The 23,926-nt window shown below is 51.8% G+C and overlaps 1 protein-coding gene and 2 long non-coding RNA genes across 4 annotated transcripts in view; 1 reads left to right on the top strand and 2 right to left on the bottom strand.

Moving 5' to 3' along the window:
* The window catches only part of LOC137481666 (uncharacterized), a 76,691-nt gene extending 63,491 nt beyond the window's left edge, over positions 1-13,200 (bottom strand). Inside the window, exon 1 of the long non-coding RNA XR_011003586.1 lies at positions 12,928-13,200. This is a non-coding gene — a long non-coding RNA (uncharacterized lncRNA). The remainder of the gene's footprint in view (positions 1-12,927) is intronic.
* Positions 13,201-13,250: 50 nt separating this feature from the next.
* Positions 13,251-15,515, top strand: LOC137481671 (uncharacterized). 2 transcript variants are annotated; one of them, XR_011003595.1, is made up of 2 exons: positions 13,251-13,353; positions 14,403-15,515. It is a non-coding gene; the product is annotated as an uncharacterized lncRNA (long non-coding RNA). The 2 variants fall into 2 exon arrangements; XR_011003594.1 differs by having other exon boundaries at positions 14,437-15,515.
* SMAD6 (SMAD family member 6) overlaps positions 15,367-23,926 on the bottom strand; it is a 38,798-nt gene continuing 30,238 nt past the window's right edge. Inside the window, 1 exon segment of the mRNA XM_068203503.1 lies at positions 15,367-16,336. Coding sequence (XP_068059604.1) covers positions 15,795-16,336 — 542 coding nt within the window. The 3' untranslated portion in view covers positions 15,367-15,794.

Below are 23,926 nucleotides of genomic sequence, written 5' to 3' on the forward strand. Positions count from 1 at the left end.
ACTGAGTGCCACATCCAGTCTCCGTTTATTCCCAGCCAGCTGCAGCCTGGCGGGAACTGGCAGCAATTCCATTCCGGTGTCTGCCCTGGCATCCCTGGAGAACCTGCCCAGCTCCAACCCCAGCTGTTCCAGCAGAGCCCAGAGCAGCTCAGCTCCAGAGTGTCCCAGCAGGGACAGAGCCCATCCCTGCCTGGCACCTGCTGGAACTGCCAAGGGGGGAGGGCAGTGAGCAGGATCCTGCACAGGGAGCATCACAGGTGGGCTCCCAACCTTCTCCATGCTCTGGGAACACAGGATGGACACCGGGATGGACATCCTCCTCAGCCCAGGAGCTGGGATGGACACAGCAGCCAGGTGATTTGGAGGGGAAGGTGGTTGCTCAGGTGAAGTTCCTCATTCCCAATTCATTTTTCTTGCATTGCTCAGAACACCTCTCCCTCTGCTCTCGGGAAAAAAGGCAGCATCAGATTTTCCAGCAGGACAAGGCCTGCGTGTCAGGAACGTTTTCTTTCAGCAGTGTGCTAAAGAAGTGCAAAGGGTCACGGGAGCTCTGGGATGACATCAGCCTCTTTACTATTAATCCTGTGTTGAATATTATCCAGGAGAGAGTAATTTTTAATGGGGCCCTGGTTCGGCTTGTTTAAACTTGCACATACCTGAGCTACTTTTAGGCCTAAACCCACCGAAAAGAAAATAATGCAGCTTGGCTTTAGTGCAAGCAAGAGAAGTGCTAATTCCACCTTCTTTTATCTCCTCATTTACTCAGTAGTACAGAGTAAATAGACCAAAATGGAGATTGTTACATTAAGGCACACCCAATAATACTACACCATCCTTAATGCCAATTAACTCTGGGGCCTTTCAACGTTGCACTCACTCTGAGCACCCTTCAGACAACACAGCTGATAGAGGAGGTGAAAAAAGTGGTGTGATCAGCAGCAGAGGGGAAAGCTGAGCTTCCAGGAGCAGAATGAAAGCGTTTCTGCTGGCAGCACACAGAATTTTTTGTCCTGCAGGTCTCCAGGGCTTTATCAATCTCTAACCCATTTCCAACCCCTCCACGCTGTTATTAAATACAAGAGATGAGCCCCAGGCTGCAGGAAAGGGATTCAGGAGCCCAGTTTTGGTGCTAATCCCAGATTTACAAATAAAGCTGAGTGTAAAGGAGCTGAGCAGCTGTGCTAGGCTTGCCCAGAGAGTCACAGAGTCACAGCCTGGTTTGGGGTGGAGGGGACCTCAAGAATCATCTCATTCCACTCCCCTGCCGTGGGCAGGGACAGCTTCCACTGCCCCAGCTGCTCCCAGCCTTGTCCAGCCTGGCCTCTCAGCTGGCAGTGAGGAAAGGAGGGAACCAGGCATCCTGTCCCTAGCACAGCCCAGGGTTCTCTTATTCCACAGGAGCAGAAACTGCCAAAGGAGCCACAACCCTCTGTGTGAGCAAAGCACCAAACCCCAGCCCACGAGAAGGACACCAGAAATGGGTTCTCCCTGCCAGGATGGAGGTTACACCCAACTTTCCAGCCCATTTGTTTGCAATGTACCAACAGAGCTCTCTGAGGGTGCCCCAGAAAAGCCTCCAGGAAGTGTAAAGTTGTATTAATGATCCAAAGAGATTTTAAAAGGATTTTTTTTTTTTTTTAGAACCATCTGCCTGCTAAAAATGGCCAAGAGTCTCCCATGGAATTCAGCTGCAGTACCGATGCCCAGTGACACAGCTGGACACCAGCAGCAGCGCCAGCAGAGGAGACTCTGGTGGTCCCCATGGCTCCTTCCACGCATTCCTGCTCCCAGGTAAGCCCAGGATGGCCAGAGCTGAGCAAGAGGAGCCCCCAGCCAAGTGGGGAAATCGGAGCTGACGAGGAGGAGGCTGCAGGGCCTGAATGCTCCTGTCAGAGAGGGAGTTTTTAATTTTCATGCTCTAAATTAAGTCATCATTGGTTATTCCTGAGATGGAAGGTATGATCTCCCTTTCTAAATATACACCTGGAAGGCTGCCAGGGGAGCACAGCCTCCAAAACCAACAGGCAATCCAGCCTGGAGGAGAGGAGAAGCCCTTGGAGACCTTGGGAGCCGCTGGAGAGGTTTTCCACAGCAGGGAGAGGAAACCTTGGTTGGACTGTGGATCAGGAGAGCCTGTGGTCCTGATGAGAGGAGCTGAGGGGGCAGAGCAGCCCTGAAGCTCAAAGGAGCTGCAGAGCCCTGGGTGCAGAGGGCTCCTGGCCATGGTGGGATGGTCCTGAGCAGGACAGGAAGGGTTGGAGCTGCTCCTGCCTCGCACGGGGTGAGCTCAGCTCCTTTCAGACCTGCTCATGGCAAGGCCACAGCTGGCATGGGCTCCCCAGGGGGACAGGAGCTGTCTGCCAGGCTCCAGGCTGTGACAGAACCCACGGGAGGAAGACCCAGGATCCTCCCAAGGGTGGGATGTTCCGGGAGCCACCACACCAGGGGCAAGGCAGTGCTGTGGGCACTGCAGGAGGCCCTACAAAACAACACCGCCAACTTTTTCCTTGCTCATCTCAAGCTCAAAGAGTGATGATTAATTAGGGGAATGGTCACTAATGGCAACACCCGACAAGGATCATGAAATTCTAAATATTACCTTCATTTTACAACTCCTTAAAAAGAAGGGACTTGCCTGAAACCAGATTTAGGATTTGGACCATAGTCCATTATTTCCCAGTTTACCAAACTGGGGCCTGGCTCACTCCAGATTTCCCATCACAGCAGCTCCCCCCTTTCCGTGCTGCCAAAAAGTTTCTCCTCCACGCTTGAAAATGAATTAGTGTAATGAAGAATGTGTCCACATTTCCATTAAAACAATGATTCTCCCAGTTGAGGGCTGGATTTCTAAAAGACTGCCCCAAACATAGGTAAGAGACAGGGCCATTCCTGCCCCTGCTAACGGGGTGTTAAATGATCCCAATTACAAGCGTTGCAATGTCACATCTTTAGCTCCCTAACAAGCAGCAAAATCTTGGCACGGCTTTTGGCCAAAGGCAATTGCTTATCAAACCCAGTGCCAGAGAAGAATGATTACCATTTCCTAATGCATCAGAGGAATGCTGCAGTGGGATGCAGAGCTTCATTAGCCACAGACAAGCCCATTGTGGTGGCAGGGAGGTCTGCGGGAAGAGGCTCCTGTTGGAGAGGGAGCAGCAGAGCCCAGCCAGGGCCACGTGCACTGGGGTGTGCTAATTCACTCCCTGCTCCTTCTGATTTGTTTAGAAAGCTTCAGGGTCTGGATTCACCGAGCTGAATTCAGAGGGAGGCCAGCAGCGGCGCAGAGAGGATTTCTGAGTGGAGGATTTATGGAATTATGGAATCCTTTAGGCTGGAAAAGACCCCTAAGGTCAAGTCCAACCATTAACAAACACCACCAAAAGCAGCCTGGCTGCAGGAGGAGCCAGCCCAGCTGGGATGGGGGTCCCAAGGGCTGCTGCCTCCAGCAAACCTTCAGCACCGAGCTCAGCCCCATCTGAAAAAGGAGGGATAAAGATCTGCCACCCTGAGCAGCGCCCAGACCTTTGCAGGATGCACAGCACACCAATTTATCCTGTTTGGAGAGCCAGGAGCACATCAGGATTGCTCTAAGTCCCACAGACTCCCAGATTTAGGTTAGACTTGTCTGGAAATCCTGCAGCAACAGCTCCAGCACTCAGGCAGCCCTGCATCCCAGTCCTGCTGGAACCTGGATGAGCAGAGCCTGCACTGAAGGGAAAAATAACACGGGGGGAGGAAGAAAGTCAGCTGAACTTTGTTTAACCCCACAACGAGTGCAAAGGGATTTCTTATTTTCTTCCCTCTGGTTTGTCCATCCCTAATTAGTATCTCAGAGAAAGCCATGACAGTGTTTCATAACCCCATCAGAGCCAGGAGGCTCAGCCAGGACTGCCTGGGGTTGCAGAAATTCCGAGTTTTTGCTCTGTCCTCCCAGCACTTCTCCCAGGCCAGACCACAGGGTGTGCCAGGGACCAAACTGCCAGACATCGCAGCAGTCTTTGGCCCAAAAAGTCCTCAAAGGGCGACCAAAATTGGAATGTCTGGGAGCTGGAGCTCCCCGGCCTGAAGGCAGCACTGGGAACATGCTGGATTGGACATGGCATGGAGGGATAAGGGCTTCACCATCCAAAGACTGGCCCATAAAGGATATAACTACAGCCTGCAGCTCCCAGTGGGGACAATTCCCCCATTTAATCTCAAGGGTGAGGAGCTCAGCTTTGGAAGTTGTACCCACTCCAGGCCCAGCTCCTTGAAGGGCAGGAGATTGAGATGGAGTGGGAAGGATCCATCCCAAAACCCCAGGGCCAGCAGCTGTCTCAGGGGAGGCAAATATCAACCATCAACTACCAAAAATCAGGATTTCTCACCCCAGTGGGTATTTATGGGTGCTTCCCTGGAGCACTGAGGCAGGGAACCATGGCCATTGCCTGGAAAGCTCGGGGAAGGCTGAAACACTCCTAGCTGCAGTTGGATTTTAAGGGCTATTTCCTGGCACTGGGTGTGTCAGGAATACTCATTCATAACAGCCAATTCACACCAAAAATCCCAGAGTTGCCATTAGATATCCACAACAGAAGTCAGGTCTGAGAGCTCAACCAGGCCAGGGTACAAAATCCCTGCTGAATGATCCATTACCCAGCCGAGGGAGTTAAATAAAACCACCGTGACTTCCTAGCAAGCCAAAATACGAGACTGCTCACATAGAAACCTTTGATCCTGGAGGACAACAAGTGCTTAAAAGGAATCTCATCCATTCACCAATTCCTCCCACTCATGGGCTACCAAACCTGGCCAGGACATTCCTTTGTGGAGAGATGAAGATTTTACACCAGATGTTGGAGACTGAGCTTCAGAGCCCCACAGAGCCTGGTTCACCAGGACTCGGTGCTGCCTGGAAGGTTCCAGGGGTGTCCCCAACCCACATGACCCCCCCAGAGCACAGCCACCACAACAGGGCTCACAGCTGGCTGCTCCTGGAGCCACGAACAGCCAGAGGAGGGGGCTCCCTGGGAGGGATCTACTCCAAAGGAGACACATCCTTCCTGATAATGTGTTCCAGCTTCTTTTTCCCTGTTCACATCTGGGCTGTATTTCTAGGTAGCCAATTTAGCTCCGTGGTTCCACACATGGCACCACAGCATCGCCCTCCCCACTCAGAGAAAACCCTTCCTCTGCTGAGAAACAGCCCCCCAGCAGCTCCTAAAGCTGGACAAGGAGTGGCCAACATGAAGAAACAACAGAGCAGGGGGGAGGAAAAAGGAATAAAACACCGAATAAAGCGGTGTGACAGCTCTGGAAAAAACCAAGCAGAAATGATCCCGTTTGTATAAGATATTCCGAGAGCCGGTGTCAGTCCATCATGGTTTGTATTAAACCCAGATGGAGATCATCTCCTCTTCAAAGAGAAGTGGCTGTAGTTGTTACAGTGGGCCAGCTGGTTTTAAGCTCCCCTTTTCCCTGCAGTGTAATATATCCCGTGCTCGTTGGAGCTCACGTCCCATGGAATATCTGTGCAATTTGTAACCAGCACACAATGCGGCTCAGCTGTAATTCCATAAATCACCCCTCAGCCTCCGTTTAAGAATAAATCTTCTGATGGCTCTGCGTTGTAAAGGACCAAGCAAAGGTTTGAAAGGGTTTGGTTTGTTGTTGGGGTTTTTTTTCCCCCCTCGCCTTTCGAAGATGAAAAGAGATTCAAAGACATTTGCAAAATCCACAAGGGGTCAGTGTCTTGGCAGAAATCCTCCTCCAGCGCCGAGGAACACAGGCATGGCCCCAGCTCCAGGATGTTTTTAATACTCCGAGACAAGGGAAGGATTTGTGGGGGCAGGGGGTTGATTTTGATGTTTCTCCCTGCCTCCTTTTTTAATGAAAAAAGGCAACTCAAGCAGCAATTCTGCTTTGCTGCACTGTTTTTCTGCTTCGGCACGAGTGACCTCTGAGGAGTGGGAGAGCCCCGAGGGGGGGGATGCTGACCTTGGACCTGCGCTGCTCAGCCAGGGGGATGCTGGGGCCAGGCAGGGCTGGGGCTCAGCCCCAGCAGCTTTCCCAGTGCTCAGAAACATCCCCTGTGGGGCCAGGGGGTGCCACAAAGGGACAGTGGGGTCACAGCCCCTCGGATCCACCCGGTCCCTCCGCACTGGAGCGGCTCCATGGCGAGCTCAGGGCTCTCCCTGGTGCTCCCAGTTGGGTGGTGTCACCCCCACCGTGCCTGGGGACACCACCCAGGCAGGGTGGAGCAAGGTGAGGCTGCACAGCAAAGTGAAAAGGGTCAGTAACACCCCAAAGCTTAGCCCAAACCCACTTCCCACCACGGGGCTGGTGCTGCACTGAATTGTGCACACACAAAGCCTCAGAGCCCTAAATAAAGCCCAGTCCCCACGTCCTTGCCTCTCCTGAAGAACCTGAGGGGTCTGGTACCAAAAGCAGGTCTAAAGGAGGGGTGGAAACCACAGCACTTCAGGTCCCTTCCAAGCCAACCCATCCTGGGGGAACAGAGCACTCCCCAGCCCTTCTCTAAGCAATGGCCCCAAAGGTGTTTCTAAAATAAAGAACATGTCCAGTGTTGCTGCTGAAGTTCATTCCTGACCATGTAGGAAGTAGGCTGAGCTTCCCAAGTCCCTCTGCTGCACTTTCCTGCCCACGTGGAGGATTCAGAGCTGGTTTGCTGATTTTCCCCTGGCTCAGGGGCTGCTGCTGCTCCAAGAGGTGATGCCCAGGGGCCTCACGAGCCTTGACTTGGTCTCCCTTTCTCAGGTGTGTGGCACCAGATCAGCCCAAAGCCACAGGAGGGGTCTCTGAGGGGGGGCTGTCGGTTGGTGAGAGAGGAAGGATTGCCCAAGTCTTACTCAAGGAGCAGTTCTGACCTCCCACCCTCCCTCCACACACCACCACTTACTTATCTTGGAGGAAACATTTCACAACATCACATTAAAAAAAAAAATCTTTTACATTTAATAAACCAAAGTTTATGAGCATTAAGCTGTTATCAAAAGCCTTCTGGAAATCTCATCTCAGCTTGTCTAATTTCAGGCTGAAAAGCTCCAACCATGTTGGTCAACTCTCAAAATCACCACAGACCTCCCTTTCATCTTGCTTGATCCCAGCTCGTGTGCACATTTTTGTGAGAGGTTTCCTAAGCAGGAATTCAAGGCTATCAAGGTTTTTTTTTTTTTTTAAGGGAAAAGCAAAGCTGAGCTCAGTTCCCATCAGGGCACCTCATATGAAGCCACCTCAGGTGCTGGGAGGCTCCTGCCCAAGTTCCTACAGCTGCACTGCAATCCCAGGGGTTACTGATCCCAACAGCAGCAAAACTCCTGCTCACTTAACCCCAGCACAGGGCACAACTCTGACCCAGCTGGGCCAGATCTCCAGTTTCAGGCACTGATAAAACTGGGAAGCAGAGAGGAAGCAAGTTCTGCCATCACGTTGCCACAGATGGAGGGCGATGTCAGATGTTCCCTCCAGCCACTTTCTGGAGAGCAGAGCTTGGATCCTACCAGGGATTTCTCTGCCAACACAACCAGCTGGAGGAGGGGAGGATTTGCCCTCGTGAAACAGCAGAAGCCACGAGCAGAGGGGATCTCATGCAGCAGAAACACAACTCAGCAGGGACTTTCCTGGTGGGAGGCTCAGAAAAGCACAACAGCCTTTGTGACCATCCTCATGGACCTGCACCTTCAGATCCAGCAGCAAACCTCACACCCAGAAATCCACGCCTCTGGCAGGTCCAAGAAGAAATAATGGGTTAATTATGGACTCGCCAAAGGTATTTTAAACTGCTGCTGCGACAGAAGAGCTGCAGAAGCTGCTCCACCACCAGCTTCACTGGACTGATGGTCCCACTCCATCCCCACCATGAGAGCTGCACCATGGGCTGGCTCAGAGTCCTCAGAAGAAAGAGAAAAACATGCTGAATTCCCCAGCATTTGGATCACGGAAGTGTTTGCCAAGAACGGGCCTCCCTCGTTAGAGTTTCATAATTCCTCAGTGCTCTCAGCCCCGCTCAGACCCCGTTTGGGTAATTATTAACTGTTCCCAGCACAGCTCCAGCTTGGCACACAGGCCTTCAAAATTAACAGCACTGAGGAGTTTATTTCTGTTAATTACACTGTTTTGGAAGGAGAAGAGGAAGCAAAGCAATTTCCAGAGATGTGTGGGGGGTTTCTTCTCACCCTTCCCCCCGGCATCCTTCGGGAGAAGGAGCTTCACAGCCACCACGGAGCTTCCCCAGAAAGGGGCTGTGGTTCCAACCCTGCATCCCCAAAGTGAGCACAGATCCCTGCTGCCAGGGGAGGAGGCCCAGCCCTGCTCCTCACAGAGCCCTCAGGGGGTGGAGGTGATTCAGTTCCCTTCCTGGAGGGGTTTGTGCCACCAGCCTGGAGAGCCTCGTGTCCCACATGCCACCCATGGCCCGACTCACCCAGTGCTGAGACCAGGAGAGATGGACAAGGACAGAGCATGTTGGATGGAAGAGACCAGCAGGGACAAGGTGCAGAATCTTCTCCCTCCAAAACCTGCAAGGGAAGCCCTGGGGACTCTTCCCTTTGCTCCCATCCCTGTTCTCTCCCACTGCCCATGCTTGTCCCTGGGATGCCAGGCTGGAGGGCACACGCTGGGGACAGAGCCAAGCTGTGGCCTGCTGCCACTGCGACTGAAGCACACAGGCAGGCCATCAAAAATGTTTTGTGGCCTCTTCATTTGGCTCCTGCCCCACCATGGGGTGCAGAGACACTGGGGGACCGAGCAAGTGTCACTGTCTCCTGCCCCACTATCACACATTCTTATGGCAATGGAAAACTCATCCTGGACATTCTGGGAAGAGGCAAGAGGTCAAAGACACTATTATTATTTTAAAAAAAATTAAAATAAATCATTGAAGAAGTTTTTGTGAGTGTTTCATAGGAAAGAACACTCTCCTTTCCTCTTCCCTGTGGCACAGGTTGGTGCCCACTCTCTGTCAGCACAGTGGAGTCCCCAGACAGCCCCACCACCCCTGGCACAAGGCCACCAGCTTCTCACCCAACCCAACCTCCTGGCAGCTGGAGGGTGCTGAGGCTCCCAGCACTGCCAGGGCTGTGGAAGGAAGGAGCTGGGAAGCACCAGCCTCTGAGGAAACTCCTGGCAGCAGTTTGAGAGCAACAAGGAAACCCTGAGCTCTGGGGTTCCTCTTGTGACCACAGCACAGGGAGATGCCACCAGCCCGTGGCCCTGGCACTCCCAGAGCTGCTCCCAGTGCCAACCCCTCCCACAGATGTGATCATACCAAGCACAATCCCATAAACAGCATCCAGATGTGCTTTGGGAGGCTCCACAAACCTTCTTGATCTCCTGACAGTGGTGCCCAGAAGGATTTGGAAAGCTGACAGAACGCTTTGAAGTTTTATGTGATGTGCTTTGGACATCCTCAGCAACAGCTCCATGGTCCCCATCCCACCAGGCTGAGCACCCTTCCCACATCCCAAGGTGCTGCTGGGGCAGGAAACTCGAGCCTGACATTGGCTGGATTCAGGAACTGGGGAGCCTGGAGGCTGGTCCTCCCTTTATCTCCACCCTGGGGGTCTGGAAATCACTCTGGCATCACCCGAGGAAAGCAGCACTTAGGACACTCCCTCTGCTTCCCTGTCCAGGCTGAAAATACTGTGGGAAAAATGATTCCTAGGGAGAAATTTGGTATCTCCAAGCCTGGCAGTGAGCAGAAAGTGAGAAGCAGGAAAGCAGCAGAGCAGCACTTGCCAAATCCAGAGGGGAGCTGGGGGGGACCCATTCATTTTCAGCCCAGTTTCCTAAGGAAACACAGGAATGAGCCACCCTGCCTGCCCATGCCCCCAATTCCTGAACCACTGCCTTGCTTTTAACCAAAACTGGGTGAGGATGAGCCCTTGCCAAAGGCATTCCTTGGGATCTGAAGTGCCACCCCACAGCCTCTCCTGCCCCCGTGCAGGGAAGCGCGGCAGCGGCACCAAAATCCTGCTCAGTAAGGAGCCACAGGAGATGTCCCAGCCTCAAAGGCCACAACTGGAGCTGCATCTTCTCAGGCAAGCAGGAAAATCCAACCCCCAGATGCAATTCCACAGCAGCTGGAGCCCTCCAGGACCTCTCCTCAACAAACACCTTTATTTTCTCCAGAGCTTTGCCTCTCCACCACCCTCCCAGAGCTCCATGCCACTTCTCCAAGGTCCATTTGCAGCTCTGTCCCCCTCAGCCCCGTGTCAGGGCTGGTGGAAGGCTGTGAGAGTCACATTTCCCCAAGAAATTCCGGGAAAAGCACTCCTGCTTTTAATGAGAAGACTTTTTTCCTCTGCTCTCTTCCATAGCCAAGCTAATAAAAATGGAAAGCACTAAGAAATTCCAGCAGAAGGGAGCTGTGGGGGAGGAGCAAAGGGAAGATCCCACTCATTCAAACCTATCCTAAGCAGAAGATAATTAGCCACATATATCCCAGAAAGAATAGCAACAGTATATGCAATTATTGGGAATGCACACTTTAAGAGCATTTGCCAAAAATGCCTGTTTTTATTAAAAAGGAATGGTTTCACAAAGGCCCAACTGTAAGAAAGGTTGTAATTTGCCCAAATAAAACTTAATTTGATCCATGAAATAGCTGTGGTTTATTGTGTAATATATGTGCTATGTGTTTTAATTTAATAGAATCCAATATAATTGTAAGCCAGTTGAGTTTCAGAGCAATTTTGGGTTGTTCCCACAGTGTGCAGAGCACAGATGCCACTTTGTGCATCACACCAGCACATCCATAAATCAGGAATATAGGAAGGATTATCCACAAAGCAGCAAGTAATGCTTCATCACGCTACAGACAGAAAATAAGACCTTTGAGGGAAGCAAAAGGAGTTATTCACAGGAAATAACTCGGGATGCTCTGCACTCAGCCAGGCTCCTGGACGCAGTTTTGGGGTGCTGGAGCAGCCCCAGGTATCACCAGCAGCCAGGGATGCCATGGACACCCTTGCAGCACCCCCAGCCCACCTCAGGTGAAGGGACATGGAGATGAAGTCTTATTTTTGCTTTCTGGGAAGGCTGTGGTCCATGCTGGACACTCAGAACAGCAGATCCTGCTCTCCCACCAGGCAGCTCCTGCTCCCACACAGCTCAGGACAGCAGGGACACTCTGAGAGGGAGGTGCAGGGCCTCTCCTCCCCAGCACCCGACTCCCATTTCCTCCAAAGCTGAGCTTAAACCCGCCAGGGAGCAGCAGATTCAGCACCAGCCTCTCCCCAGCCCCCTGCCATGCCCTGCACCAGCAGCACTTCCCCACAGCCCTGTCCCCTCACCAGCTCCCTCCACAAGGCATTTGGATGAGAAAGACATGGATTATTTCGTCCTGGTGTTTGTCAGGGGAAACCCCACACCCCCACTCTGGCTCCTGAGGCTCATCCCACACCCCTGAGAGGCACCAGCAGCTCCATCCTCTGGCCCAGCACCACCCTGGGCAGCTGTTAAAGCTCTTCCTGCACCTCAGTCCCACCCCAGAGCAGCAGAGCCCCAGCCTGGAGCACCCCAGGCTTTGGGAAGCACAGGCTAGTGCGTGAGCAGCTCTGCTAAAAGCATTAACCCACATCCCAAAGAGCTGGAGACCTTCCACCACTCACAGCCCATGAAGCCAAGCAGCATCACACCCCAAACCAAACCTCAGCTCCTTCCTCTGCACCAACAGGGATTTTTGTCTTCTCCCTTGGTAGCCCACACAGTGCCCTGAATTTGAATTCCAGCTCTGAATTATGCATCGAGCAAGCCCCTCCACTTTCACTGTGGAGATAAAGCCCTGAGAGAAGGATTATGGCCCAAAGACTGGCAGCCCCCACAAAACTGTGGCCAAACCTGTGCCACAAAGGGCTCTCAGCTTCTCTTTTTAAGAAGAGCTGAGAGTAGATGAATTTAGCAATAATTTCTTTTCCATTCTGGCTGGTGAAAAGCATTTCTCAGTCGTAGCAGCAATGAAGTCAAGGACTGGGATGATGAATGTCTGCTCACAGGAGGAGCAGCAGCCTCTGCGACTCACCAGCAGCAACTGGCTGCTCCTCCCCAGCCCAGTGCACAGTTTTAAGCCCCATTATTGCTAAACTAAGGATCCTGTCAAATAAACACCGTCCACACACCAAAGCCTGCAAGGACTCAGGTCCAATATGAGAATTATTAGTTCAGGACTTCCACTGGAATGGACTTGGGGTACACCCCTAACACCAGGAGAATCCAGCTGATGCCTCCACCAAAGCCTTGGCACTCACAGAGAAACTGTCCAGTGAGCGCCACTGCTCCAAAACCCCCTCAGGTGCTCCATGAAGAGCCAGGTGAGTCGCAACACCCACCCCAGGCTCTGCTGACTGCGCCCTGAGCAGCTCCACCTGAGGAGCCACTGCCTTGGAGGACACCCTGGAGGGGTGACAGTCACCAGCCGGGGCACCAAACCCACCCAACAGCCCCGTCCTGCAATAAAGCCATCCCCTCTGACACAGTCACCCCTAAAGCAGAGCAGCTCCGGGGTCAGTGCCCAGCTGGGCCCCCCCAGCACCAGGACAAAGCTGTGTTTGCTCAGGGATCCCTGCCCTGGGCCTCAGGGGTGCTGCAGACACCCAGCCTCGGCACCGAGAACAGCAGAGGCTCCCCGCTCCCTGAGCCCAGTCTGACCCCTGGGTGTTCAGCACTGCTACAGGAAAAGCCTCTCATTTCCCCACTGCCCTGCCCAAAAGAAGGCCCTGGCGATTTGTAACCACGGGGGTGGCCCAACAGCCTCCTCAGGACAAAGCTGGGCCAGCTCCAGCGCAAAAGGAGCCACAGAGACCCCACAGCAGCACCAGGAGCTCAGTCCAAGCACAGCCCAGCACCCTCCAGCCCAGGGGGCTCCTTCATTCCCACCCTTAAAACGCTCTAACACCACAGACACCCAACAACAGAGAACGTTCCCCTTACCGTGGGTGCAGGGAGAGCACAATTCCTGCAGGAAGGAGGAAAATCCCCACTCAGAGAAGCTCAGGAGAGCGCTCAGAAAAGAGCAGGGCCGTGCCCATCCTGCTTTTATAGGGGCTGGGGCAAACAGCAGCAGCTGTGGGTGCTGCACAGCAGAATCCCATCAGCTCCTTAATCAAACCCAACCGTGCCCAGCTGCTCCAGCAAACCTGGCAGGGAATTAACTCCTCTTTCCCCATGGAAGTGCCCTCCACCCACAGCCAGCCCAAGGGCTGCTCCAGGTGCCAATTCCCAGCCCCAGGTCCAAGCCCAGTGCAGGGGATGCACAGGGAAGGCTCCAGCTGAGCTCTGAGAGGGTCCAGTGTGGAGCTCAGTAGCTTTGAAGTCCTAAAGCTCCTTTAAAGAGTTCTAAGTTTCAATGATTATAAGGTATTAAAGGGGCAAAGTGAGACAGAAAAGGATACTTGATGTCTTATTTCATTGCCTCACCATAAAATCCTTTTTTATTCCCTTTAAAGCTCCGCTGTCAACTGAAATAAAACTCCAGATTTATTCCTGGGAAAGCACATGAGTAATGAAAAGAAAGAGAATTAAGCACCATCAGTGGATTGCACAAGGGAAAGCCCAGAATTAACCCTCAAATCCATCCTTGGTGCTGTTTTGTCCAAAATAATGGATGAAGTGGGTAGAAAGTGGAAAATGGTGGCACTGCTGGACGAGGAGGAGGAGGAGGACAAGGAGCAAAAGGGTGGTGGTAGGAAATGCTGGGAAGAAGAAAAGGAATCAGGGAAAGCAATTTTTGCTTGTGCTTCCCAGGTAAAATGAGGACAGTATGGAGAAAAATCTATTTTAAAAACCCCCAAAACATAAAAATGGCCTCTTGATAGACTGTGTGAAAACGATACAGCAAGAGAGGTGGGTGGTTTGGCAGGGACCCACCAAACCTAAGCCAAAGGGATAAAAAAACCCCTGCAAAGCTCTTGAAAGCTGCTTTAAATGAGAGTGACATGTTTTGACACCGTTCCCCAAGAATGGCTGTAACACAAACAAAAATTAATGATGTCAAGTACTAATACTGATGCTGCAGGAATTCGACCAATGTGGTCCCAATTAAACATCAAATATGGTTATAATTTGAAAAATGGCTGTGGGAATGTCATTGCGACATTCCCTGCTCAGACCTCTCCCAGCGTCCACCCAGGTTCCTGTGCTTCCCTGTGGGATGCAGCCCCCACCTTCCTCCATCCCTGGAAGTGTCCAGGGCCAGGCTGGACGGGGCTTGGAGCACCCTGGGACAGTGGAAGGTGTGAAACAAGATGAGATTTCAGGTCTCCTCCAACCCAAACCATGCCAGGATTCCACAAGTCTGTGATTCCCCATCCTCACTCGTGGCTGTGGCAGGAACATCAGGTCCAGGTGCCAAAATGCACCAGGAGGGTTTTTGGGTAGTAAATTCAGGCCCTATCTAACTCTCTGAGGTCTCATTGCCTCTTTTTCTCTGCAAGTGTGAAGGTGACAGAAACATCCTCTGCAACCTTGAAAGCTTCCCAGTCACTGGGCTCCAGGGGCTGGGATTTTATGGAAATCAAAGGCAGAGGGAATTGTAGCACAACTCCAGGACTTGGCAGAGCTACTCCCTGGCAATAAATAACTTCCCTGACCAAGCAAAGCCCGTGTCCAACCTGCCCCTGCCAGGCCCAGCACAAGTCAGAGCAAAGGAGCTGATTTTATCCAGGATTTCCAGGCAGAGTAAATCAGTTGAGACAGGCACATCTGACCAGGACATTTTTTTGGCTGCAGCTGCTCCTCAGAGTAAATATATTCTTCCCAAACACTCCTGGATCATTTATTGCCTGGATGACAGACTGGGAGATCTACGGGACAAAGCTGCTCATGACTCCTCCGAGGCACTGGAGACGTTCCCAAAATCCAGGCCATGCTCCAGTGGAGGATCCACCCAAACATGAGTTGTCCAAAACCTCCATTTGTTTCTCAACCATCAAACACGTCCGGGACGTGCAGGGCTCACAGACAACCCCTGGGTAAGGCCAAAAATCCAGACTGGTCCTGCTGGACAGCTTTGTGGCCATGCAATATTCTGCTTTTCTCCAAGACCTACTGATTAGCACTGATGAAGATTAATCTGTACAAACATGGATGTGCACCCTCATCCTCACCATGTTCCCACCATGTTCTGTGTTATCAGAGAGGTCAGACAGCCCTGAGTGAGAAGAGCTACAGAACTTCCCCTCACCTCCTCCCAGTGCTCCCTGGCTCTCCAACTGGCCTCACTCACCCTCCTCTTGGAGCCAGCTGCAGCCTTCCAACTCGGTTTTTGGTTTTCCAGGGTCCTGGCTGAGATGGGAGACAGCAGCTGCCCCCGGAACCCCCCTGACTGCTGCCAACTTCAGCTGGGGGGGGAAAGAAAAAAGACAAATCCCCCCCCATAATGCGAATACTTTATTATCAATGAGTGACTGGTATTAGCTTTTTGTCTGGGTATTAATAATATTTCAAAAAACCATACATCAAAATTAGGGCTTTCTCCTATTTTTGCTGTATAATTTTTGTTGGTTTTTTTTTCTTTTTTTTTTAAAAATCTGTATTGAAAGAATTATATAAGCCAAAGTGCATTTTCTGTTTTTTGTCCATATACACATTGCACCATACATAAATAATTACATTGTAAAAATGACTCCATAATTACAAGTATAATATATATTTTCATATAATATATAAAACTTTATATTAAATCTAGGTAGATGATATTTGGGATAGTCTGTGTCTTTTTTTTTTTTTTTTTCTTTTTTTTTTCTTTTTGTGTGTGTGTTTTGTTGCTGTTGACGCTTCGTTTCGTCGGAGGCTGACCGTTACCGGTTGTTGCTGAGTAAGATCTCCAGCCAACACGGACACGAGGTGATGAACTGTCTGGAATAACACGGCCCCCAGCCCTTGGCGAAGCTGATCCGGACGCTGTTGGGGTCGTAGGGCCCGTCTGCATAATCCAGCTCGGCCGTGTGCTGCAGCAGGCAGGACTTCTCGTAGTCAAACACCTTGATGGAGTAGCCCGGCATCACCTTGCGCACGATCAGAGTCCTACAGTTGGGGATGTCCAGTGTCGGGGAGTTGACGAAGATGGGATGCTCGCTGCGGTTGTAGGCCCACACCCCGTCCGGTTCCTTGCTCAGTAAAATCCCGTAGCCGATTTTACTTCGAGTCCTTCTCACAGTCTCGCTCCTGTTGTCCAGGTTTAGCTGTCCGAGGCAGAAGCCGTTTCCTTGAGGTAGGTCGTAGAAGATACTGACAGACTGTTCGTACACTGTGTAGAGGCGGCCCACGCGCGTCCGGTGCTCCCAGTAGGCCACGTTGCACCAATGGCTCCTCTTCACGGCATCGGGCGACGTGCTGGCGTCTGTGGGGAGAGACAGGGAGTCAGGAGTGCTGGGATCACCTGGGAAACCACAGGGATGGAGCCTGGGAAACGGCTCCTCCCACCCGTCAGCTTTGCTCAGTGAGAACTTGAACTTGTGCTCAACCCAACCCTTGTGTTCAGCATAAACTTCATGTTCAACCCAAAGAGGGTGCTCAACCCAAAACTCGTGCTCAACACGAATTCCATGCTCTTCCCAAAACTGGTGTTCAACCCAAAGAGGGTGCTCAACCCAAAACTCGTGCTCAACACGAATTCCACGCTCTTCCCAAAACTGGTGTTCAACCCAAAGAGGGTGCTCAACCCAAAACTCATGCTCAACATGAATTCCACGCTCTTCCCAGAATTGGTGTTCAACCCAAAACTTGTGTTCAACACAAACTTCATGTTCAACCCCGTATTTGCGTTCAACCCAAACTTGTATTTAACCCAAAATTTGTGTTCACCTCAAAAGTTCTGTTTAATCCGAAGTTTGGGACCAACCCAAAATGTGTGCTCAACCCAAATCCTCTCTTCAATTGTGTCAAATGCCACCAAGCCTGGCAGCTCAAGCCCAGGCTGGAGACCCCACAGGACACCCACTATCTCCCGTGAGCTCAGCACATCTCTCTCTCTCCATTTAATGTCCAACCCTGCACCCACAGCTGGGCCTGTGTGTCCTCAGGATGTTTGCATTCCTCCCACCGGAGCTGGTATGGACACTGTCCTGGAATCCCGAGCCTGGTGGCTCCCCAGCACCCCTGTGCTCCTGCAACCCCACTTTCTAAGCCCAACTTGTGCCGAGCTGACCCCCAGGGATGTCCAGGGCGTGCCTGGATGAGTGACCCGCTGGGTGTCTCCTCTGTGTAATATTCTCTGACAGCGACGCTGATGTTCCCGCGGGGAACGTGAAATCTGAGGAAGTGTTTCATGCCAAGGTGGAGTAGCTGCTATGAACTATACATGTCCTTCTAAAAACCCACTGGAACTCTCTCCAGACAATGAGAAACGTCTCTTCTTTCTAGGAATTACACCCAGGGAAGACGGGAGGGACGCAGGCTGCCAGAAATCTGTTTAATCTATGATGCCTCCAGAATTTATGATGTCTCCAGAAGGAAGACAGGAAAAGAAGGAGCCCCAAAGAGGGTGAATTAACCACTTGCTGAACGTCATTCCTGCTCCTACCACACCAGTTAACGGAAAACCGCCGTGGAATTTCCAGCAAGGAGCTCAGCTCCGAGCCGGCCGCGCTCCGTGGCCGGCATTAAGCTCCCTGACAATCCCTCACGTGCCCGCGGCCTGCTGACCCCAGTGCCTCCGTGCCATCATGTCCCATTAACTCGCCCACGGGGTGATGCCATTATTTTGCTCCAGAGCCCCCATTGACACACCGGATTTCAGGCACAGCCCTCCAGCCCCGCTTCTTTTCAGGCTCAAATTACCCCGGAGGAGACCGGGCTCCCCTCCCCATTAACCAGCTTTGAATTAAGCGGCTTTGTTGGAATTTAACTGGAGTTGTAACTATACAAATTTATGGGGAGGACCGTGGGGGAGGGGGTGACGGGGCAGGCAGCAGGATGCCCTTTGCTGTGGGCAATGCTCATCAGCCTGAAGCAGCCCCTTCACCCACCACAGGTCACATTTTGGGGGGGACCATGTCAGTTTTCTCCCCTTCACCCACCACAGGTCACATTTTGGGGGGGGACCATGTCAGTTTTCTCCCCTTCACCCACCACAGGTCACATTTTGGGGGGATCATGTCAGTTTTCTCCCCTTCACCCACCACAGGTCACATTTTGGGGGGACCATGTCAGTTTTTTCCCCTTCACCCACCACAGATCACATTTTGGGGGGGACCATGTCAGTTTTCTCCCCTTCACCCATCACAGGTCACATTTCTGGGGACACCATCTCAGTCCGTCCCCCTGCCATCAACTGGGACAACTTCCACTAAACCAGGGTGCTAAGAGACCCATCTATCTTCCACAGCATCCAGTTTCCACAGTCATTTTTCCCCTGGGACATCCTACAGATGCTCCCGATGCCTTCCCAAAGCTCTCCCCAAACACTGAATTTTGCTGTTGTCCCACTCAAGTGATCTGGGGGCTACAGACCAGCTCAGGGCCTTTCATGTGCCGGGGCTGGAGGCTGGTAGCAATTACTGAGCTCTGCATCAGTTTAACCTCCCAACCTCCTCAAAGCCCTCCATGCCCATTAGCTATGTTGGTTTTGTTATTACATTTTTGAGAAACTACTGCTCAGCCCCTGCATTTCCCTTACAGATTAAGGATGGGACAACTTCAAACTTCCAGTGTCCCCAGCAGCTCCATTAATCAGGGGAACAGTCAGCAGTAAACATTTAAATAGGAGTTTCTCATGGTTTAGTGCAAATTAATATACAAGGGGGGGGAAGTAAAGCTGGAGGAAAACAGTGCCTATCCTACAAAAATATTTTGCTGGAGATGCCAACAGCCCTGGTGCCATCTCTGCTTTCCAGGAACTGGGAAATATCTAAGCAAAATCATCCATGAAAACATGGATGGTTTTCAGATGCATTTGAAATAGCTTTATTAAAAGCATTTCCATGCAACTTCTGGCAGGAATTTCCCTCCATCCGTCCATGAATGCACCCCCCTGCCAACGAGCTCCTCATCTCTGTCATCCCACAGCTCCTGGCTGGCAGTGCCAGCTCTGCCAGCTCACAGCACTCCTGGAGAAGTCCTGTGCTCCTTCAAACAGGCGACGACGTGAGTTTCAGGTAACTGCACCTCAAGAAGTGAGAAGTTTCCTTTCAACCCACTTCTTCTGGCCAGGGGAGAGGAAAGTCTTTAAAACCCAAAAAAAAGCAACCCACAGGAAAACAGTGCCCTGGAAGGGGACAGTTCAGGGCTCATCTGAGCAGCCCCTGCCCGCAGGAAGCTGTCGCAGGGTCCCTCTCCCAGTGCTCCCCGTGCTGCGGTGGGTTCCTCTCCCTCCTTTTATCTCCCAGTGCACTCAACCAGTTCCTGCAAAGATGAACTCATCCCGCAGCCCTGACATAAAACAAGCACTTCAGCAAGCCCCCAAATCAGGGGGGCCTGTGCTGTGTCTCATCCCCTGCCAAGTATTAGTTTCGCCTCCAGCTATTAGCCACTACCACTCTGCAGAGAGCAGGGGCGGCCGGCACAGCACCACCTCCTCCTCTCCTTTTAAATAAATATTCCACTTATCCCTCTTCTTTTTTTTTTCATGCTACCCTTTATGCACAGACAAGAAAATCCACTTTTTGTTCTGTTTTTTCCCCCCCTCCCACTTCTGCTGGAACAGAGGCGGGCTTGTTAGCGTTCTTTTTGAAGAAAGGAAAATATTTGAGTCCCGCAGTGGTACAGGAGGGGTTTTTAACAACTATCATTGTAGGCAACTACAACTTGTAGCAGCTCCAGAGGGGCTGGCGTCAGGGCTATCTCCTCCATCAAAGTCACCTTCATCCATCAGATGGAGGGGCTGGAACTCTGCCTCGTGTTTACTCCTTCCTCCACCACTGTTTCCTCCACGCAGCGATGCCGATGCCTGGCAGCACATCCCAAAGTGAATTCAAACAATTAGAGGTAAAGGAACAAGACAGGAGAATCCAACCCAGAATTTAAAGGGAAAAGGCTCCTGCATGGCTCAGGCAAAAGGAATCTGGGTCTGGGAATAAATGCAGAGAGCAAACACTGTAAATCCTCCCAGCGTTAGCAGCACTGCTGCTGTCGCTCCCTGCAGAGTGTGGAGGTAAAGAAAATAACTTGAGGTTTGAGACTATTTGTGATTTGACAGCGTTTTATGCCAGTAAAGTTCAAAGGAGTGCTTTAAAAGAGAAAAGAAAGATGCTTTTTTCCAAAACAAAACGCTGCACAGTCCCACTGCTTGATGTTGTGCACTTGAGAGCGGGATGGAAAACATGGGCAGATCACGAAGCACATGAAACAAACGGCTCTGATTCACTCTTTGGCTTTTCCAAAGCCACCAAACCTCCTCTCAGCAGGTCAAATGGCCCCCTCAATATGTGGCTGCAAGGAAGAGCTTCTCAAAACAAACTGAAGAGGTGCCCATAGAGAAGACCATGCACATGAAAAATAAATCACTGCACTCTCCAGATGTGATGGGGACTTGAATGCACATCTGGGCAACCTGGAAATGAAGCAGGATATTCAAAAGTCCCCCCACCACAGAGCCCACTCCCCATTTCCTTGTCCCTCCCTCCTGTACTCCTGTGTCACAGGGCAGCCTCACACTCCACTGGCCATGGAGCTCAGTTACATCCTCCCTCAACACCTTTCCATTCACTTTTACTCCACTTTTGGACTATTAGACCCATGCTCAGTCGTTTTCCTCCCCTCTGCCACAGCACAGATGTGTATTTACACTGCCCAACACACAGGAGCAGGGAAGCAGGAAGGTTACAGCCATACACAGGTCACTGTGAACAGGGTGCAGATAAAAAGCCTAGCACAAAGAACACACACATTTCCCCAAAATCTATTAACAGTTCACTGGGGAGCCATCAGTTCAAATAATCCCCCATTAATACCCCTGGAAACAAGTGCCAGGGTTAGGAAGGGGTTAAAATTTTCCACAGCAGAAATGGAATTTTTATGGCCCCAAAAAAAAAAAAAAAAAAAAAAAAAAAAAAGAAGAAAAAAAAAAGAAATTAATTGTCAATCTGCCCCAGCAAAGCTCACAACCGTTTTCTTTAAGCCAATATACTTAAAATACCTCTGCCTTACAAGTTTCAGCTGGAATGCATCACTGTGCCCCCCAGAGCCCCCCTGCCACCAGCACCAACCCCGGCACGGCCCCTTGGGCTGGGGAGAGGCTGAGAGCTGCCCCCAGCACGGGGGGCCCCTCAGGGGACACAAACCAGCCCCTTCTGGCTGCCCATCCTCAGAGGGAGCCGTGGGTGGCACCCCGCGGGCGCCTCGGAGGGGCTGGGGAGCCCTGGCTCGGTCCCACCACGGCAGCGCCCCGATGTTGGCCCCACGGTGTGTATTTAGGGCAACATCCTAATCCTAATCCCAGCAGGGAACAGACACAGGAGCGTCTCCATGTGAAAATCCTGGTGAGGACAGGACAGTTCAGTCCCCTTCCCTCACTCCTGCTTGGTTTCTCCACGGAAGCTGCTGTGAAAGCAGGACAACGGGCTCCTGAGGAGAAAAGGCAGGTGGGTGAAAGCAGCAGGATGGGCAGCCCTGGTTTTCCTCCTCGACATTTTCCTTAAAGCCCAGCATCAACAGAGGATCCTATATTGTCCCAGCTTTCTCCAAGAAAAGTTTCTCCCTGGCTCACAGAGGCCCTGAGGAGCGGTCACCAGCTGCCCAGCCGATGGCCAAGGCCAGCCACAGGGACAGCCAGCTGCACCTTCCCGTGCTGCACAGCACCAAGCCCTCTCCCAGGTTCCTGGTTTACTCCACTGAATGTAAGGATTCAGCCCAGCTCCCGTCTCAACTACAAGACAAGAGTGCGGTTTTATGTTGTCATTAATCTGGTGTCACCGCTGTCACTGCGGGGGTCCCAACTCCTCCACCCTCACCAGGCACGTTCCTCGTGTTGGATGTGGCTGTGGGGCAGCCATGGACACCAGCTCAGCTCATTTATCCCACAAAAACCACGGAAAGACAGCTGAGAAGAGCCCTCCCCACCACCACGTCCACCATCCTCCTCCTCCACTTCCAGCCCTTCCCGTGGAGCAGAGCTCTGCTGCTCCCCAGCCTCCTCCTCCAGCAGATTTAATTTGTTAACCCAGGAGATGATTAACTCTGAAGAACACTTGCACTGGGTTAATTAATTAAATTAGTTTGAAAAAAAGGGTCTGACGAGCACCAGAGCTGGTGCAAGAGGTGTGTGGAGAGGCCTGGGGGGAAAGGGGGACATTTCCATGGCAGCCCAAGAAACAAAAGCAACACAGGACAAGGAGCCAATGCCAAGAATGAGGATGAAAACAATTTTCTCTGCATAAAAGAAACCACTCTGCAAAATCATCAGCTCATGCTAATTTTTTTTTTATATCCTTCAAAGCAAAACACATGCCATGTTTAGTTCTGCCCGGAAATTTGGAAGTCATCATCAGTTAGCTTATTTTCAAGCTAAACTCAAGGAGTTTGCTTCTAATGGACTTTCCCTGGCCATTAAATCCACAGTCCAGAACATGCGTTTAAGGTATTTTAAGCACTGTTTTTCTCCCCAGCTCCCCTGTTTTAGAAAGGGCTTTTCAGCCAAAGGTGAAAACTGGAAAAACCCAACTCAGGTATTTTTTCCCTGACATTTTTATGTGTTCCTTCTAAACGCCAAAGTTTTCAGAGATTTAGGCGATATTTTAAAAACGTTTTTGAGTCCAACAGTCTCCATTAACCTCAGCTTGTCTTGCTCAGAGCTATCAGGCACATCCATGGCTTTTGCAGCTCCTGGGCCGTGCAGGTACCTGCATTACACCTGGCACGTCCGAGGGAACACAACAATGTAAATACAGCTTCAAAAGGAGCCCCGAACGTCACCGCCCACGTTGGCTGCCACTTCTGAAAGCATCAGACCTGTCATCAACCACAGCCTGGCTGGGACTTCTTCCCTCTTGGAAACCAGCCCTGGATAAACCCAAACCCAGCAAAATCCTGGGGTCGTGCTTGGCATCTCCACGAGCATCCATCCCTGTGCCTCAACCAGCTGGAAAATGGGGAGAAAAACGAGCTGGTGGAAACCACAGGGGAAAGGTTGGGCAAGGGAAGGTCCCCACTGTTGCATTTTCTGTGAAACACGGAGGTTTGATGAAAACCTTCCGAGCGTCGTCTGGTTGGGATTGGCTTTTTCTTCTGCCTGCTCCTGGCAAGGCACCAGCTGCACTCACAGGGGAGAAGGTTCATTCCCAAAAGTGCCCTCTGCAGCAGGGTGAGGGAAGCCAGGACAAAAATGGGGGGAGAACCCCCCTTTTTTCCCACTTTTACATTGAGAACTCGCACATTTCCAGGTCCTCCACCCAACCATGTGTGCAGCTGCTTTTTTGTTCTCCCAGAGCCTGAAAAACGCTGAGAATCTGGGAGAAATCACCCCATAAATCATGGGATGGCAGAACTCCCTTCCAGCTGTGATGTCCAAGGCTCCTTTCCCCAGCCCTGCGCCCGCTGCTCATCAGTCCGGGGGCTGCAATCCCAGCCACATCCCAGTGGGATGGGCAGGGATTGGGATGGCCAAATGGGATCTCCTGGGCTCTCTCTCACCCTCCTTTGGAAGCCGTTCTGGCTTGGCAGAGCACCTGTGGGTGCTGTCAGAATCCCCTGGGGGAGTGGGATGATCCGCCCAGCGGCCGGAGCTGCGGCGCATCCCGCGGCGGGGCCGAGGCGCTGGGAAATGGGATAAATATAAATAATCATAGTTTTCGCTCCCAGAGAAGTTTCGGCTGAGCGCTTCAAAGCCTCTTAAAAGCAGAAACTAATTAGTAGGTCCCTCAGAAGAGAAACAGGAATAACACCCCTTGCCGCCTCCATCGCGCCGCTTGGGAAGAGCACGTTGGGCGCTGGAGCCGAGCCTGGGAATCTCCTCAGCGGGCCAGAGGCTTTGGCTGCACCAAACCAAACCCTGCTG

Source organism: Anomalospiza imberbis, chromosome 13, assembly GCF_031753505.1.
Source record: "Anomalospiza imberbis isolate Cuckoo-Finch-1a 21T00152 chromosome 13, ASM3175350v1, whole genome shotgun sequence".
In the NCBI taxonomy this organism is placed as follows: Eukaryota; Metazoa; Chordata; class Aves; order Passeriformes; family Viduidae; genus Anomalospiza; species Anomalospiza imberbis.